Source organism: Nerophis lumbriciformis, linkage group LG09 (assembly GCF_033978685.3).
Source record: "Nerophis lumbriciformis linkage group LG09, RoL_Nlum_v2.1, whole genome shotgun sequence".
NCBI lineage: Eukaryota > Metazoa > Chordata > Actinopteri > Syngnathiformes > Syngnathidae > Nerophis > Nerophis lumbriciformis.
Window position 1 is genome coordinate 50,751,268 of NC_084556.2, and position 17,847 is coordinate 50,769,114.

General features: G+C 42.5%; 1 protein-coding gene across 1 annotated transcript in view; it reads right to left on the reverse strand.

The window, feature by feature from the left end:
- The window catches only part of rnf145a (ring finger protein 145a), a 30,797-nt gene that overhangs the window by 3,869 nt on the left and 9,081 nt on the right, over positions 1–17,847 (reverse strand). Inside the window, exons 2-10 of the mRNA XM_061962931.2 lie at positions 13,178–13,427; positions 12,999–13,107; positions 12,834–12,925; positions 12,431–12,666; positions 12,188–12,363; positions 5,017–5,157; positions 4,749–4,931; positions 4,446–4,593; positions 4,251–4,373 (exon numbers count right to left, since the gene is read on the reverse strand). Coding sequence (XP_061818915.1) covers positions 4,251–4,373; positions 4,446–4,593; positions 4,749–4,931; positions 5,017–5,157; positions 12,188–12,363; positions 12,431–12,666; positions 12,834–12,925; positions 12,999–13,107; positions 13,178–13,361 — 1,392 coding nt within the window. The 5' untranslated portion in view covers positions 13,362–13,427. The remainder of the gene's footprint in view (positions 1–4,250; positions 4,374–4,445; positions 4,594–4,748; positions 4,932–5,016; positions 5,158–12,187; positions 12,364–12,430; positions 12,667–12,833; positions 12,926–12,998; positions 13,108–13,177; positions 13,428–17,847) is intronic.

Genomic DNA, 17,847 nt, shown 5'->3' on the forward strand with positions numbered 1-17,847 from the left:
GCGAGGAGAGATGCCAGGAGTACACAGAGAGCGCGCAGAAAGGCGTCGCGCGCGCGATAACAGTTTTTATGCGCTCGGATTTTTGGCACTAATGTGACGCCATATTATTGATGCGTGCAAAACAGCAGCAGGTGGCTGTGGCCTGCGGGCCTGTTCTAATACTAATCAAGCAAAAAGGAACCACGCACGCGCAAAAAGGAACCACGCGCGCGCAAAAAGGCACCACGCGCACGAAGTGGAGAATCAGCGTGCGATAACAGTTTTTATGCGCTCGGACTTTTGGCACTAATGTGACGCCATACAATACTCCATTACTGTTGGCGCTAGGAATTTTCAAAATGGGGTCACAGGAACCCCATCAAGTCATAAAAATGGGGTCCCCACAGTAAATTTTGGGGGTCCCACTTTTTTGTAAGCGTTTTGAAAACAAATGATAAATGTATGCATTGTCCTGTTATAGCTCACATTCTATATTGTGTTTTGGAAAAAGGTTGTCATAAATGTTACTTAATTCATAAAAAACACACATTTTTATGCATATGTAAATGTATTCAGTTATAAACATTCATTCGCTTTTTATTTTTATTCTTATTGTAATATTTTTCTATTTTGTTTCCATTTATACCCCCATTATTTACTTTTTAAATTCGATCTCAATTCTGTACACTGCTGCTGGAATTTTAATTTTCCTGAGGGAACTCTCCTGAAGGAATCAATAAAGTACTATCTATCTATCTATATTAGGGATGTCCCGATCCGATATTTGGATCGGATCGGCCGCCGATATTTGCCAAAAAATGCGTATCGGCAAGGCATGGGAAAATGCCGATCCAGATCCAGTTAAAAAAAAAAACTCCGGTCCGTGTTTTCCAACGCACCGATTTAAATAATACATTCCACTTTTCTGCTGCTCCCTAATTTCCGTTCCGCATTTTCCAGCACACCTTCAACACATCCACAGGTCTGTGGATTCTCACGCAGTTGCTTTTAGCTGCTGGCATTACACGACAGGCTCTTCTCATTCTTTCTGGTGTCTACCTCTCACAGACAGCAAGTGCACCTTCTTACACACGTCACATACTGTCACGACACACGTCACATACTGTCACGACATACGTCACATACGTATACGCCCTCCCCGAGCAGAGAGGTAGCAACATGGCTAACGTTAGCTGTGATGCTAGCGCAGCTGTGTGACCAACGCTCCCTCTAAGGTGCGCGCCTGTTCAAGCGTCCTCTGCGCATAGCAATTATATGCCACGCACAAAATCAAATAAAAAAATAAGCGCATAACAATTTTCGACACACGGACACGACAGAGAAAACAGTTTTCGTCATCATTGTTCAAATATTGTAACGTCTGTCGAGACGCTTATCTCCATTCGGTGCCACACGCCCACACCATGAAAATGCCGAGGCAAACATTTCCACATCAACACCGTATGAAAAAAATTGTGATTTTTTTTTTTAGTTGTGATTTCCTTCTCTGCATGAAAGTTTAAAAGTAGCATATATTAATGCAGTATGAAGAAGAATGTTTTAATGTAGACATGCAAACCTTGAAAGAAAATTTTGAAAATCAAGACTACATTTCCTGCAAATGGGTGCATTTCTACCCTATATTTTAACTTTAGATTTATTCTCATATCAAACTCTGACACTTACATCCGGCGCCCCCCCTCCACACCCTGGATTATAAATAATGTAAATAATTCAATGTGATTATCTTGTGTGATGACTGTATTATGATGATAGTATATATCTGATAGTATATATCTGTATCATGAATCAATTTAAGTGGACCCCGACTTAAACAAGTTGAAAAACTTATTCGAGTGTTACCATTTAGCGGTCAATTGTACGGAATATGTACTTCACTGTGCAACCTACTAATAAAAGTCTCAATCAATCAATCAAAACACATAGAATCATCATACTGCTGTGATTATATGCATCAAGTGTTCATTCAAGGCTAAGGCAAAATATCGAGATATATATCGTGTATCGCAATATGGCCTTAAAATATCGCAATATTAAACAAAGGCCATATCGCCCAGCCCTAGTTTCAATGATGCCATTTCTGTTTGTCATGTATAATTTTGTCTATTTTGTGTTTATCCTTGAATAAACAGGTCAGTTTCTTGTTACCAACCATTGTGTATTATTCAAACTCCCCTAATTCAGCTGGCTAGTTCTTATCAAGAGTACTAAAACCCTTTTCAACATGATTCTGACAACTAAGTAGGCTAAATAGCTTTAAACTTTAATACATGCTCGGATAGGCCAGTATCGGTCAGTATCGGTATCGGATCGGAAATGCAAAAACAATATCGGTATCGGATCGGAAGTGCAAAAACCTGGATCGGGACATCCCTACTCCTGAGTATAAGTCACACCCCCGGCCAAACTATGAAAAAAACTGCGACTTATAGTCCGAAAAATACGGTAGTCATGAAAATAAAGAAAACGCATTGAATGAGAAGGTGTGTCCAAACTTTTGGCCTGTACTGTATATATATATACACAGGTAAAAGCCAGTAAATTAGAATATTTTGAAAAACTTGATTTATTTCAGTAATTGCATTCAAAAGGTGTAACTTGTACATTATATTTATTCATTGCACACAGACTGATGCATTCAAATGTTTATTTCATTTAATTTTGATGATTTGAAGTGGCAACAAATGAAAATCCAAAATTCCGTGTGTCACAAAATTAGAATATTACTTAAGGCTAATACAAAAAAGGGATTTTTAGAAATGTTGGCCAACTGAAAAGTATGAAAATGAAAAATATGAGCATGTACAATACTCAATACTTGGTTGGAGCTCCTTTTGCCTCAATTACTGCGTTAATGCGGCGTGGCATGGAGTCGATGAGTTTCTGGCACTGCTCAGGTGTTATGAGAGCCCAGGTTGCTCTGATAGTGGCCTTCAACTCTTCTGCGTTTTTGGGTCTGGCATTCTGCATCTTCCTTTTCACAATACCCCACAGATTTTCTATGGGGCTAAGGTCAGGGGAGTTGGCGGGCCAATTTAGAACAGAAATACCATGGTCCGTAAACCAGGCACGGGTAGATTTTGCGCTGTGTGCAGGCGCCAAGTCCTGTTGGAACTTGAAATCTCCATCTCCATAGAGCAGGTTAGCAGCAGGAAGCATGAAGTGCTCTAAAACTTGCTGGTAGACGACTGCGTTGACCCTGGATCTCAGGAAACAGAGTGGACCGACACCAGCAGATGACATGGCACCCCAAACCATCACTCAACCATGCAAATTTTGCATTTCCTTTGGAAATCGAGGCCCCAGAGTCTGGAGGAAGACAGGAGAGGCACAAGATCCACGTTGCCTGAAGTCTAGTGTAAAGTTTCCACCATCAGTGATGGTTTGGGGTGCCATGTCATCTGCTGGTGTCGGTCCACTCTGTTTCCTGAGATCCAGGGTCAACGCAGCCGTCTACCAGCAAGTTTTAGAGCACTTCATGCTTCCTGCTGCTGACCTGCTCTATGGAGATGGAGATTTCAAGTTCCAACAGGACTTGGCGCCTGCACACAGCGCAAAATCTACCCGTGCCTGGTTTACGGACCATGAAATTTCTGTTCTAAATTGGCCCGCCAACTCCCCTGACCTTAGCCCCATAGAAAATCTGTGGGGTATTGTGAAAAGGAAGATGCAGAATGCCAGACCCAAAAACGCAGAAGAGTTGAAGGCCACTATCAGAGCAACCTGGGCTCTCATAACACCTGAGCAGTGCCAGAAACTCATCGACTCCATGCCACGCCGCATTAACGCAGTAATTGAGGCAAAAGGAGCTCCAACCAAGTATTGAGTATTGTACATGCTCATATTTTTCATTTTCATACTTTTCAGTTGGCCAACATTTCTAAAAATCCCTTTTTTGTATTAGCCTTAAGTAATATTCTAATTTTGTGACACACGGAATTTTGGATTTTCATTTGTTGCCACTTCAAATCATCAAAATTAAATGAAATAAACATTTGAATGCATCAGTCTGTGTGCAATGAATAAATATAATGTACAAGTTACACCTTTTGAATGCAATTACTGAAATAAATCAAGTTTTTCAAAATATTCTAATTTACTGGCTTTTACCTGTATACACGTTTTTGAACCTTTAAAAAACATGTATCATGATCAATTATGCAAATTAGACATCTTGATACCGCCCCGGTCCTGCCCCCACCGCCAATACAGATTGCAGTAGTGTGGGAAACACTGATGTGTGTGTCTACCAAGAACTCCAGCAGTCTGTAGGTCCCGTTGACGCAGTAGATGACCTCATCCATGTTCTCCACCGGAGCCTTGCGGAACTCCTCCACCATGAAGAGCACGTAGATGAGCAGAGTGCCCAGCACCTGCACACGTCAGCATTGATCAGCCGGATCGCGCGCGCGCGCGACAAACACACACAAGATATATTGACTTACCTGCAGTGAGGTGAGGATGGAGGAAGAGATGATGATGAGGAGCCAGAAGTCCATGTGAAAAAACTGACAGATCATGTAAGCCATGTACGCCGGGAAGATGAGGAGAAACAAACACAGCGACACAGCTCGGAAGTGCTTCCACAAACTCCTGAGAGGATGGTGGAGGAAGTGATGAGGTCACAAACCAGGTGGCAGTTATTGAGGCGCTAACCTTCTCACTCATTGCCTTTATTCCAACTATTTTGACTGCTACTATATTCGCAAACTTCCTGTTTAAAGCCAGAGGTCCGATCTGGTACGTACTTGTCTCTGGAGGCCCCCAGTGCCAGGACGATGGGGTCGGCAATCTCCAGCATGGACTGCAGGATGGAGGCAACCACGATGAAGAGGATGATGGAGAGGAGGAAGGCTCGGTGGATGACCTGCAGCTCGATGAGCCCCGTCTGCACGGCCAGGATGAGCAGCGTGATGCCCTCCGTCATTCCCCTGCGCGCGTGTAGTGAGGAAACGTGTGAGCGTGTGTCCTGCTGCCGGGCCACGCCCCCGCCCCCGCCCCCTTGGCCCCGCCCACCTGTGCATGGTGTTGTCGTTCATGAAAGCCCGGTAGCCCTGCAGGTAGAACTTGCAGAGCGTGAGCACGCCCAGAGCGATGAAGGAGACGGTGAAGACCAGACCCAGGAGGGAGTATGGCGTGCTGCAGCACTCTGCGATGCTGCCAGGAACGACAACAACAACACTTTCACACACACGGGAAACTAGGCCTGGGCCAAAAACACATTTTGCACCACAATATATTGACATACAAATTATTGCCGATAAACAATATTATTGTCAACATTATTTTGAGATCAAATTAACCACTGATCTAATGACAATACATTCAAATGCACCCTTTTAAATGCAATAAACTTGTTATTAAAGGGGAACATTATCACCAGACCTATGTAAGCGTCAATATATACCTTGATGTTGCAGAAAAAAGACCATATATTTTTTTAACCGATTTCCGAACTCTAAATGGGTGAATTTTGGCGAATTAAACGACTTTCTATTATTCGCTCTCGGAGCGATGACGTCAATCCGCCATTTTCTCACTTTCGTCGGTGTGTTGTCGGAGGGTGTAACAACACGAACAGGGACGGATTCAAGTTGCACCAGTGGCCCAAAGATGCGAAAGTGGCAAGAAATTGGACGAAATTTGTTCAAAATACGAGGGTGTGGGGAAAGCCGACGAAATGGTCAGTCGTTTGTTCCGCACACTTTACCGACGAAAGCTATGCTACGACAGAGATGGCAAGAATGTGTGGATATCCTGCGACACTCAAAGCAGATGCTGACATCAACTCCAAAACTGGACAGATCAGCTTTCAGGAAAAGAGAGCGGATGAGGGTATGTCTACAGAATATATTAATTGATGAAAACTTTATTCATTACTCGCGGTTTTACGTAAATTATTATACATAAACTGTGTTTACCAATAATTTAGCTTAAAAACATTTATTTTTTTCAATCATTCGAGTACATTCGGGTAGTAGAGATGCGCGGATAGGCAATTATTTCATCCGCAACCGCATCAGAAAGTCGTCAACCATCCGCCATCCACCCGACCTAACATTTAATCAGAACCGCATCCGCCCGCACCCGCCCGTTGTTATATATCTAATATAGACGATGCAAGGCATTAGTGAGGTTATAAAGCTTTTGCCTGTTAAAGAAAGGAGACTGATCCAATGCAGCACAGACATTCGCGTGCCACGCTGTCACGGCCCAGACGCACACCAGTGCGCAATCATATGGGAGCCGCGCTGAGCGCACCTCCAAGCGCGTCTCGCTGCCGGCGACGGCCGGGTATGGTCCCGACGCTCCAGCGCCATCCATTTTAAGGGCTAGTTGATTCGGCAGGTGGGTTGTTACACACTCCTTAGCGGGTTCCGACTTCCATGGCCACCGTCCTGCTGTCTATATCAACCAGGGTGAGCCCCACCCCTTTCGTGAGCGCACTGCGCGCGGAGTGACCCCTGTTACGCGCCCCCGGCAACGGGGGTGGCGGGCAGGTAAGCTGCGCGGGCGGAGCGCGCGGAGTGACCCCTGTTACGAGCCCCCGGCCACGGGGGTGGCGGGCAGGTAAGCTGCTTACCTGCTGCGCGTGACGCCGGCCGCGGCGAAGGCGGACGAGGCGGGGTGTCGATGCGGTGGGCGCGGTGGTGACCCTGGACGTGCGTCGGGCCCTTCTCGCGGATCGCCTCAGCTACGGCTCCCGGTGGGGCCCTCTCGGGGGAAGGGGCCTCGGTCCTGGACCCCGGCGAGGCGTCCCTTCTCCGCTCCGTAAAAGTGTCCATCTCTTCTTTTTTTTTTTTCTTCTGTTGTGGCATATGCAGCAGGTGCCTGCTCGTTTTTCGTATGTGGGTAACAACATTTAACTATGTACCGTATTTTCCGCACTATTAGCCGCACCTAAAAACCACAAATTTACTCAAAAGCTGACAGTGCGGCTTATAACCCGGTGCGCTTTATATATGGATTAATATTAAGATTCATTTTCATAAAGTTTCGGTCTCGCAACTACGGTAAACAGCCGCCATCTTTTTTCCCCGTAGAAGAGGAAGTGCTTCTTCTTCTACGCAAGCAACCGCCAAGGTAAGCACCCGCCCCCATAGAACAGGAAGCGCTTCTTCTTCTACTGTAAGCAACCACCCGCCCGCGTAGAAGAAGAAGAAGAAGCGCGCGGATATTACGTTTCATTTCCTTTGTGTGTTTACATCTGTAAAGACCACAAAATGGCTCCTACTAAGCGACAGGTTTCCGGTTCATGAAAAGACGCAATCTCTCCATCCGCACACGGACTACTATTTCACAGCAACTGCCTAAAGACTTTCAAGAAAAGCTGGCTACTTTCCGTGCATATTGTAAAAACAAGATAGCTGAAAAAAAGATCCGGCCAGAGAACATTATCAACATGGACGAGGTTCCACTGACTTTTGATATTCCTGTGAACCGCACTGTGGATACAACGGGAGCACGTACGGTGAATATTCGCACCACAGGGAATGAGAAGTCATCCTTCACTGTGGTTCTAGCTTGCCATGCTAATGGCCAGAAACTTCCACCCATGGTGATATTCAAAAGGAAGACCTTGCCAAAAGAGACCTTTCCAGCCGGCGTCATCATAAAAGCTAACTCGAAGGGATGGATGGATGAAGAAAAGATGAGCGAGTGGTTAAGGTAAGTTTACGCGAAGAGGCCGGGTGGCTTTTTTCACGCAGCTCCGTCCATGTTGATATACGACTCCATGCACGCCCACATCACGCTGGTTTTTAATATATTATTAAAGTTTGACTGACCTATCTGACTGTTTTTTTTACATTCCTTTAGCGCAGTTAGATGCGGCTTATAACACGGGGCGGCTTATAGGTGGACAAAGTTTTGAAATATGCCGTTCATTGAAGGCGCGGCTTATAACCCAGGGCGGCTTATGGTGCGGAAAATACGGTATATATATTTCCGAATTGGTTTAACTGCCACCCGCCTGGATCTATTTAAAATCTTTTTTTTTTTTTTCAACCGCCCGACCCGACCTGCGGATAAAATCTAATTTTTTTAAATTTCATCCGCCCGATCCGCGGATAATCCGCGGACTCCGCGGTTGTGCCCGCAAACCGCGCATCTCTAGTTGGCATCACTGTGTGACGTCACAGGAAAATGGACGGGTGTATATAACGATGGTTAAAATCAGGCACTTTGAAGCTTTTTTTTTAGGGATATTGCGTGATGGGTAAAATTTTGAAAAAAACTTCGAAAAATAAAATAAGCCACTGGGAACTGATTTTTAATGGTTTTAACCCTTCTGAAATTGTGATAATGTTCCCCTTTAAAGAACCATATGGATAAACTGATGTTGTTGTTGTGCTGGGACTCTTCACCCGTGAGCGTATAAGGACACCGTTTTTACGTTTCAACTTTTTCTTTTTATGTAACTTTTAGCAGCAGCTGCTATTTACACTCTCACATACACACTGCTCAACACACTGACTCAAGGACCCCGGGAAGATAGATAAATAGATAGTACTTTATTGATTCCTTCAGGAGAGTTCCCTCAGGAAAATTTAAAGTAGTAGAAGTAAACATAGCTGCCCGGTAAACTGCCTGACTCAAACAGACTCAACTTAAAAGGTGCATGACTACATTAATAGCTTGTTTACGTCAACAATAATATAGTCAATTATATTCAACTAGGGGTGTAACGGTACACAACAATTTCGATTCGGTACGAACCTCGGTTTAGAGGTCACGGTTCGGTTCATTTTCGGCACAGTATGAAAACAACAAAATATACATTTTTGGGTTATTTATTTACCAAATTTGCAAAATCTTCTACCAAAAATATTTTTCTTAGTGGAATATTTGATGTGAAGTAATCGGAACCTTGGACGGGTCAATAATTCATAATAATATTGATTTTGATTCAATATTATGTTTTGAGCAATGACAGTTTGAAAGAAAAAAAAAACAGCTTTGTTTTATTAGTCAAAACATTGCAACTTTTTCTAAATTACATTTAACCTTTAAGCTTTTTTATTTCACTTTTTTTATGTTTTTGTTTATTTTAATAGTATTTTTAGAATGTGCCGTGGGCCTTTAAAACATTAGCTGTGGGCCGCAAATGGCCTCCGGGGCACACTTTTGACACCCCTGCTATAGATAATAAAAAATTAAATGTGATAAATCTATGGATAAAAAGCAGAGCCTGGCGACGCATGCGCGTTTATCATAACTCTCTCTCTCTCTCTCTCTGTCTCTGCCCCTCCCTCACGAATTCTGCTTGTTTTTAACCCCTTCTTAACCCTGAACGTACATTGAAAATACACGCAACCCTAACTCAAACTGCCGGACATTTGAGGCATTTAAGAAACTCCGCCCTGACAGCTCCGCAAAAGAGGACATGTCCGGTGAAAAGAGGACGTATGGTCAGTCTATCGTAGCCCGTTAGCTGCTAGCATGTCGTGTGTTGTGCCTCGGTGTGCATTGTTTACACAAGGTGCGTTACGCTACTTAATATGTCCATGTGGAAACTCGTTCAGTACACCTCCGAACCGAACCGAAACCCCCGTACCGAGACGGTTCAATACAAATACACGTACCGTTACACCCCTATATTCAACAATTAACATATTAAATAGGGAACTTTATCTTCTGTCTTAATCACTGACAACGGGAATTTATAACACTTGTATTATTCATATATTTTAACATTGTAATTGGAATGTACATTTTTAAATTATCGAAGTTAAATAAAACAAAGAAATAATAAAACAATTAAATGTACCGTACTTTGTTAGCAAAATGTCGAATTTGAATTGAATAAAAATCACAACCAAAAGCAAAAAAATAGATTATGTCTGTGTTTGTATAAATGAAAAATGTATATAAAGTTATTGTGACCAAAATGATCACGGTTATTGTTATTGCGGTTTATTGTTGAATGTGCTCAAAAAGTACTTAGACTAAAATATTATAACAAAGTTGTATTTTTATTTTCAAACAACTAAAAATAAATAACCACACAATATAGTTTAGTGGCAGAGGAAACATCAAATATTGTTCTGGCTTAGTTGTGTGTTTAAATGATTATCATCTTCCATTTTAATTTGTAAACGTTTTAGAATATTTTATCATAAACTTTCAGTGTATGGGACGTCAAGCAAACACACATCACGTCTGTTTCAACTCGACAATGTGGAGTTTATATCAGTTTAGTTTAGTCTTTATTTGAAGGGACAATGCACAGTCCCAATGTCCCAGGGACCCCATCAAGTCATAAAAATGGGGTCCCTCAGTAAGTTTTTGGGGTCCCACTTTTTTGTAACCGTTTTGAAAACAAATGATAAATGCATGCATTATCCTGTTATATCTCACATTCTATATTGTGTTTTGGAAAAACAAAACAAAAAACAAATTTTTATGCATATGTAAATGTATTCAGTTATGAACAGAGGTGGGTAGTAACGCGCTACATTTACTCCGTTACATCTACTTGAGTAACTTTTGGGATACATTGTACTTCTAAGAGTAGTTTTAATGCAACATACTTTTACTTTTACTTGAGTATATTTATAGAGAAGAAACGCTACTTTTACTCCGCTACTTTTATCTACATTCAGTTCGCTACTCGCTACTAATTTTTATCGATCTGTTAATGCACGCTTTGTTTGTTTAGGTCTGTCAGACAGACTTTCATAGTGCCTGCGTTTCAACAAATACAGTCACTGGTGACGTTCACTCCGTTCCACCAATCAGATGCAGTCACTGGTGACGTTGGACCAATCAAACAGAGCCAGGCGGTCACATGACCTGACTTAAACAAATTGAAAAACTTATTGGGGTGTTACCATTTAGTGGTCAATTGTACGGAATATGTACTGTACTGTGCAATCTACTAATAAAAGTTTCAATCAATCAATCAAAAGTGTGAAGGAAAAAATACCCTTTTTTATTTCAATCGTACATCCCGTCAAAAGCCTAAAGACTGACTGCACAGTTCCTGTTTTCACAATAAAAGTGCCGCTCCATCGCGCCTGCGCTTTCAAAACAAGAGTCTCCGAAAGCCAGCGCAAACAAGCTAGCAAGCTACGGAGTTTGCCGCCAATGAATTTCTTGTAAAGTGTATAAAAACGAATATGGAAGCTGGACAAATAAGATGCCAAAAACCAACCACTTTCATGTGGTATTAGACAGAAAGGAGGAACTTTTTTTCTCCTCCATTTGAAAACGTGGACGCTATCAGCACTACTGTCTGATTACAATCAATGCAAGTCATCAGAATCAGGTAATACACCAACTTATATTCTTGTCTTCATGAAAGAAAGGAATCTATATGTGTTAAACATGCATGTATATTCATTAAAACACCTTTAACATGTAAACAAAAACGGCAAAATAAATAAATATAAATTATATACTGTATATATATATATATATATGTGTGTATATATATATATATATATATATATATATATATATATGTATGTATATATAAATGTGTGTATATATATATTTATATATATATATATGTGTGTGTATATATATATGTGTGTATATATATATATATATATATATATATATATATATACACACACATATGTATATATATATATATATATATATATATACACACACATATGTATATATATATATATATATATATACACACACATATGTATATATATATATATATATATATATATGATATGTGTGTGTATGTTACTCATCAGTTACTCAGTACTTGAGTAGTTTTTTCACAACATACTTTTTACTTTTACTCAAGTAAATATTTGGGTGACTACTCCTTACTTTTACTTGAGTAATAAATATCTAAAGTAACAGTACTCTTACTTGAGTACAATTTCTGGCTACTCTACCCACCTCTGGTTATGAACATTCATTCACTTTCTTCTTTCCTTCATGGATCTAAACTTTACCGCTGCCGGTATTTTTTTCTATATTTTCATTGTAATATTTTCAGAATGTGTTTGTTCTATTTTTGGCCAAGGTAAGACAAAGAAAACAATCTGAAGATGTCTTTATGTTTTAGTTTAAATGCCTTGATTTTAATAGTCCCGCGTGTGCACAGATTTTCCTCCATGCGGCCCCTGAGCTAAAATGAGTTTGACACCCCTGCTCTCGCCTATCCAATCCTAAAGATACATGCGCATGGCGATTATTGAGTTAATTTTCATGCACACACCTGGTGAGGAAGAGGAAAAGCAGCCTCTCTCGAGAAGTGGGCTGGTCTCTGGTGCTGAAGTACGAGTAGATCTGCAGAGCGAAGAGCAGCAGCCAGAAACACATGAAGAGAACTGGGAGGACCAGCTGGTTCCACAAGGACATTCCCAGGGCCAGCAGCCCGTAGACCTCCACCACCTGCACTCGGGGAAACAAGAAGATAAGTCCCCTGGGCACTCGGGAACCCGGTTACGGCCGCTCTCACCTGGACCAGCTCTTTGTAAGCAGTCTTGGCCAGGTTGTACGGCACCAGGAGGTTGGACGCCAGGAAGTAGATGACCTCCAGGCCCGTGAAGATCATGGAGAACTTGTTGATGAAGACAATGGTCTCCAGAGGGACCAAGCACAGCCTGGCCACCAGGGGGAGCAGATGAGCCGAGAAGAGCCAAATCCTTTTGGTCTGCATCACGCAGGAACACAAGGTGCACACGACCAGCTGACCTGGGAGCAGCGCACGAACGGTTTGATTCCAAAGATACGGGAAGAAACGATGTCAGCAGAAACCCGAAAGCAACAAAAGAACATTCTGCGGCCTATTTATAGCACAGAGTTGTACCGTTCTACGGGACCTCAGTGTGCTTCCAACTGCATGTGTCATGTGACCTTACCTATGAGTGCTGTGGTGAATCTGTTCATGGAGAGGGGGTCCAGGTACACGGGCCCCTCGTGGCCCGACTCCAGCTCACTGCGCACGTAATCCCTGAGAGGAGACGTCACGCTGATCGAAGCACTGCAGCGTGTGTGTGTGTGTGTGTGTGTGTGGACGCACATACCTGGACACCTGGTGGCCAGCAAAGAGGAGTAGAGCGGTCAGCACGTAGAGGTAAAGTTTGACGAGGTGCTGACGAGGCAGAGTGAGCAGCACCAGGCTGAGAATGTAACCTGCGCGCACACAGTACAAATACATCATGACATGAATGTGTGTTAATGTGTGTGTGTGTCTTCTACCCACCCACGTAATGCAGGTAGAGCGCCAGGTACTTGTACTGGAAGAGAGGGTTGTTGGACAGGCTGGAGCGCTGGATCTTCTGGAAGAAGGAGCTCACGTCCCAGCGGTACAGCACGTCCAGGAGCATGATGCTGGGGACGCGCAGGCCCACGTTGAGCACCGCCTCCACGCGATGCTTTACCGCCATGAGCTCGCCGTGACTTCTGACTGGCGTGCAGAAGAAACCGCCGGGCTAGGGCTCCAGCAGGTGGTGCTGTGGAGCGGTGCCACAGGGGAGGAGGAGTTGGATGTTCGGGCCGCAGAGAATGAAGAGAATGAAAGAGTGCAGAAGAAAGATGGAGACTAATATTAGGAAGAAGGCAAAATAACACAGGGCTTTGAGTACGACCAACGTTCCCTCTAAGGTGCGCGCCTGTGCAATTGCGCACTGCTCAAGCGTCCTCTGCGCACGGCAAATCTATGCCACGCACAAAATCAAATAAAAAAAATAAGCGCATAACAATTTTCGACATCATTGTTCAAATATTGTAACGTCTGTCGAGACGCTTTGAGGACATGAATTCCATCGATCACTTTACTGAGCAAAACTCTTTAAACACATCACCAAAACATTAGTAAAAAAAATTACCGTATTTTCCGCACTATAAGGCGCACCTAAAAACCACAAATTTTCTCAAAAGCTGACAGTGCGCCTTATAATCCGGTGCGCCTTATATATGGGTTAATATTAATATTAATTTTCATAAAGTTTCGGTCTCGCAACTACGGTAAACAGCCGCCATCTTTTTTCCCCGTAGAAGAAGAAGCGCGCGGTGCATGCTGGGATATGTGACGTTTCATTTCCATTTGTGTGTTTATGTAAAGACCCCAAAATGGCTCCTATTAAGTGTGTTGTCTGCCTAATTATAAATAATGCAGACGAGGCGTGTTAACTGAGTTCTCAACGTTTACTCACAGCGTGCTCATAACCACATTCTAACTGCCAGCATAAAACAACGCTTCTCAGGGCTACCGCGCATGCTCGTCACTATCGTTGCATGCTGGGTAGTGTAGTTGTTATATTTGCTAGCTCATAACATCACATTAAGAGACACGCTTACGCGCTTAATTCAATACTCGCCGTCATTCCGGGTGGATTGACAAAAGACCTCCAGCCGCTACATATTGGTGTCAACAGGGCATTCGAAGCTAGACTGCTAACTGCGTGGGAACAGTGGATGACAGAAGGCGAACACACGTGACGTTCACCAAGACAGGGAGACAGCGCCGGACGACATACGCCAACATCTGCCAGTGGATCGTAAATGCCTGGGCAGATATTTCGGTCACAACTGTGGTCCGAGCTTTCCGGAAGGCAGGATTCACAGAACTGCTGGACAACAGCGACACTGACTCCGATTACTTCGACGAGACGGAGCCGGCCATTTTGGATCCCACATTCGCCCAACTTTTCAATTCGGACACCGAAGGAGAAGAATTCGAGGGATTTATGAATGAAGAATAACTTCAGAAAGTGAGCGTTATGTTTATTTTGTGTGTTGTGACATTAACGTTCGAGCAACATTATGTTGCTATTGCTCTGCACTATTTTGAATTTTACTATGTTTGTGATTGCACATTTGCGTACATTTTGGGAGTGAACAGAGTTGTTAGAACGCTGGTTTTTAATATATTATTAAAGTTTGACTGACCTATCTGACTGTTTTTTTGACATTCCTTTAGCGCAGTTAGATGCGGCTTACAACACGGGGCGGCTTATAGGTGGACAAAGTTTTGAAATATGCCGTTCATTGAAGGCGCGGCTTATAACCCAGGGCGCCTTATGGTGCGGAAAATACGGCATATCTAGCAAAAGTGGTAATTTTCTGCAGTACAAACCAGACCAAAAGCAACTTTGTTATATCAACAGCAGCCGCTCGCTCTTTCTCACTTGCGCCAACACATGCACATATGGCACTTAGCCAGTGATGCGTTTACAGCCACACAAAAAGTCGGGACAACTCGAACACCACACATAAAGTGTAATTCCAGGCCGTTACACTATGATTTACCAATCAAATGTGTGCTTATTCTAGTGTCATTTGTTAGGAATCTTAATGTATAAATATTATTCATGAAATGCAGTTAGTATATTAAATGAATACTAATAAAAATAATTTTTTTACAAACAGGAAGTTACATGATCCCCTGCTTACATCTCATTGTGCAACATGTGAATGTTTTAATGGGAACTAAATGCAATGCCTGAAAAGAGTACAAATTATTTCCAAAGCAGGACCTCCACCCAGACAAACAATACAAGTACACAGTTCATGAAAAACAATATTTTTTGTTATTGTCATTGTAAGTGGGCCTAAACACTTATATTAGAAAATCATCTCATGGAAATGACTGCTGTCATTTGATTATAATAATAAGAGAATGTTGTCTGTCTATCTGTGTTGGCCCTGCGATGAGGTGGGGACTTGTCCAGGGTGTACCCCGCCTTCCGCCCGAATGCAGCTGAGATAGGCTCCAGCACCCCCCGCGACCCCGAAAGGGACAAGCGGTAGAAAATGGATGGATGGATGGAGATTGAACTTGTTATTTAGTCAGGTTTGGGACAGGTGTGCTGCTGGTGTAGCCACAGTGTGCACGTCTGATGTTGCTCACATGGGCTCCACTGAATGCTTAGGGAGTTTTTGCGTTTGCTCACACACATGAACAATTAGAGGGAACATTGAGAAAAGACAACAGTGGGTGGGCCTATTTATCAAACAAAGTAAAATGTTTACTATCTGCTGCTCTCTCCCTCACTTTAGTCTCCTTTTACAAAGTTCAACAACACACACGCTCTTTCTTTCCTTCCTTATGGACATGTCTTCACATTCACATTCCTTTCTGCTCATACAGACGACATGGAAACATGATCTCAGGACAACAGTCCACAGTGGAATGTGAGCGGCCGCATTGGGGAGGAATAATGCACACATGCTCAAATTTCATATTTCATTGTTCTACTCTCAAACGGTTGCATGGTAACGTCCTCTGCCTTCATAAAGTGTGTCCTCTGTCGTGACACAGAACTTCAAGGGGTCATTTTACGATTTTTTTTCCCTACAAACCCCAAAACCAGTGAAGTTGGCACGTTGTGTAAATCGTAAATAAAAACAAAATACAATGATTTGCAAATCCTTTTTAACCTATATTCAATTGAATAGACTGCAAAGACAAGATACTTAACGTTTGAACTGGAAAATGTTATGTTTTGCAAATATTAGAGGAGAAATCACTGCACGTAAGCGATGATATTACGGACCTTCGATCCCTCAGGCGGTACTGCATCAAAAAGCGACATCAGTGTGTAAAGGACATCACCACATGGGCTCAGGAACACTTCGGAAAACCACTGCCAGTACTACAGTTTGTCGCTACATCTGTAAGTGCAAGTTAAAATTCTACTATGCAAAGCCAAAGTCATTTATCAACAACACCCAGAAACGCCGCCGGCTTTGCTGGGCCCGAGCTCATCTAAGATGGACTGATGCAAAGTGGAAAAGTGTTCTGTGGTCTGACGAGACCACATTTCAAATTGTTTTTGGAAACTGTGGACGTCGAAAGAGGAAAAGAACCATCCGGATTGATATAGGCGCAAAATTTACATTACCGTATATATCAATATATATCAATACAGTCTGCAAGGGATACAGTCCGTAAGCACACATGCTGGTCCACTAATAGTACTAACCTTTAACAGTTAATTTTACTCATTTTCATTAATTACGAGTTTCTATGTAACTGTTTTTATATTGTTTTACTTTCTTTTTTATTCAAGAAAATGTTTTTAATTTATTTATCGTTTTATTTTATTAATTTAAAAAAAAAAAAACCTTATCTTCACCATACCTGGTTGTCCAAATTAGGCATAATAATGTGTTAATTCCACGACTGTATATATCGGTATCGGTAATTAAAGAGTTGGACAATATCGGAATATCGGATATCGGCAAAAAGCCATTATCGGACATCCCTAATCTGTAAAGGATATCACCAAATGGGCTCAGGAACACTTCAGAAAACCACTGTCACTAAATACAGTTGGTCGCTACATCTGTAAGTGCAAGTTAAAGCTCTACTATGCAAAGCGAAAGCCATTTATCAACAACATCCAGAAACGCCGCCGGCTTCTCTGGGCCCGAGATCATCTAAGATGGACTCATGCAAAGTGGAAAGGTGTTCTGTGGTCTGACGAGTCCACATTTCAAATAGTTTTTCGAAATATTCGACATCGTGTCATCCGGACCAAAGGGGAAGCGAACCATCCAGACTGTTATCGACGCAAAGTTCAAAAGCCAGCATCTGTGATGGTATGGGAGTGCATCAGTGCCCAAGGCATGGGTAACTTACACATCTGTGAAGGCACCATTAATGCTGAAAGGTACATACAGGTTTTGGAGCAACATATGTTGCCATCCAAGCGACGTTATCATGGACGCCCCTGCTTATTTCAGCAAGACAAGAACATCCTTTTCGTCTTACCTGGAGATGGAGTATGCACAAATGGAGAGCAACCTGAAAGCCGCACTGAATGAGGAATAGACTTTCTGACGAGAGGTTTGAGAGGCTTTTGTTGATGAGGTACAACCACTGGTTTACTCGCCCCACGCCACTGTTTGACTCATAACTTGATTATA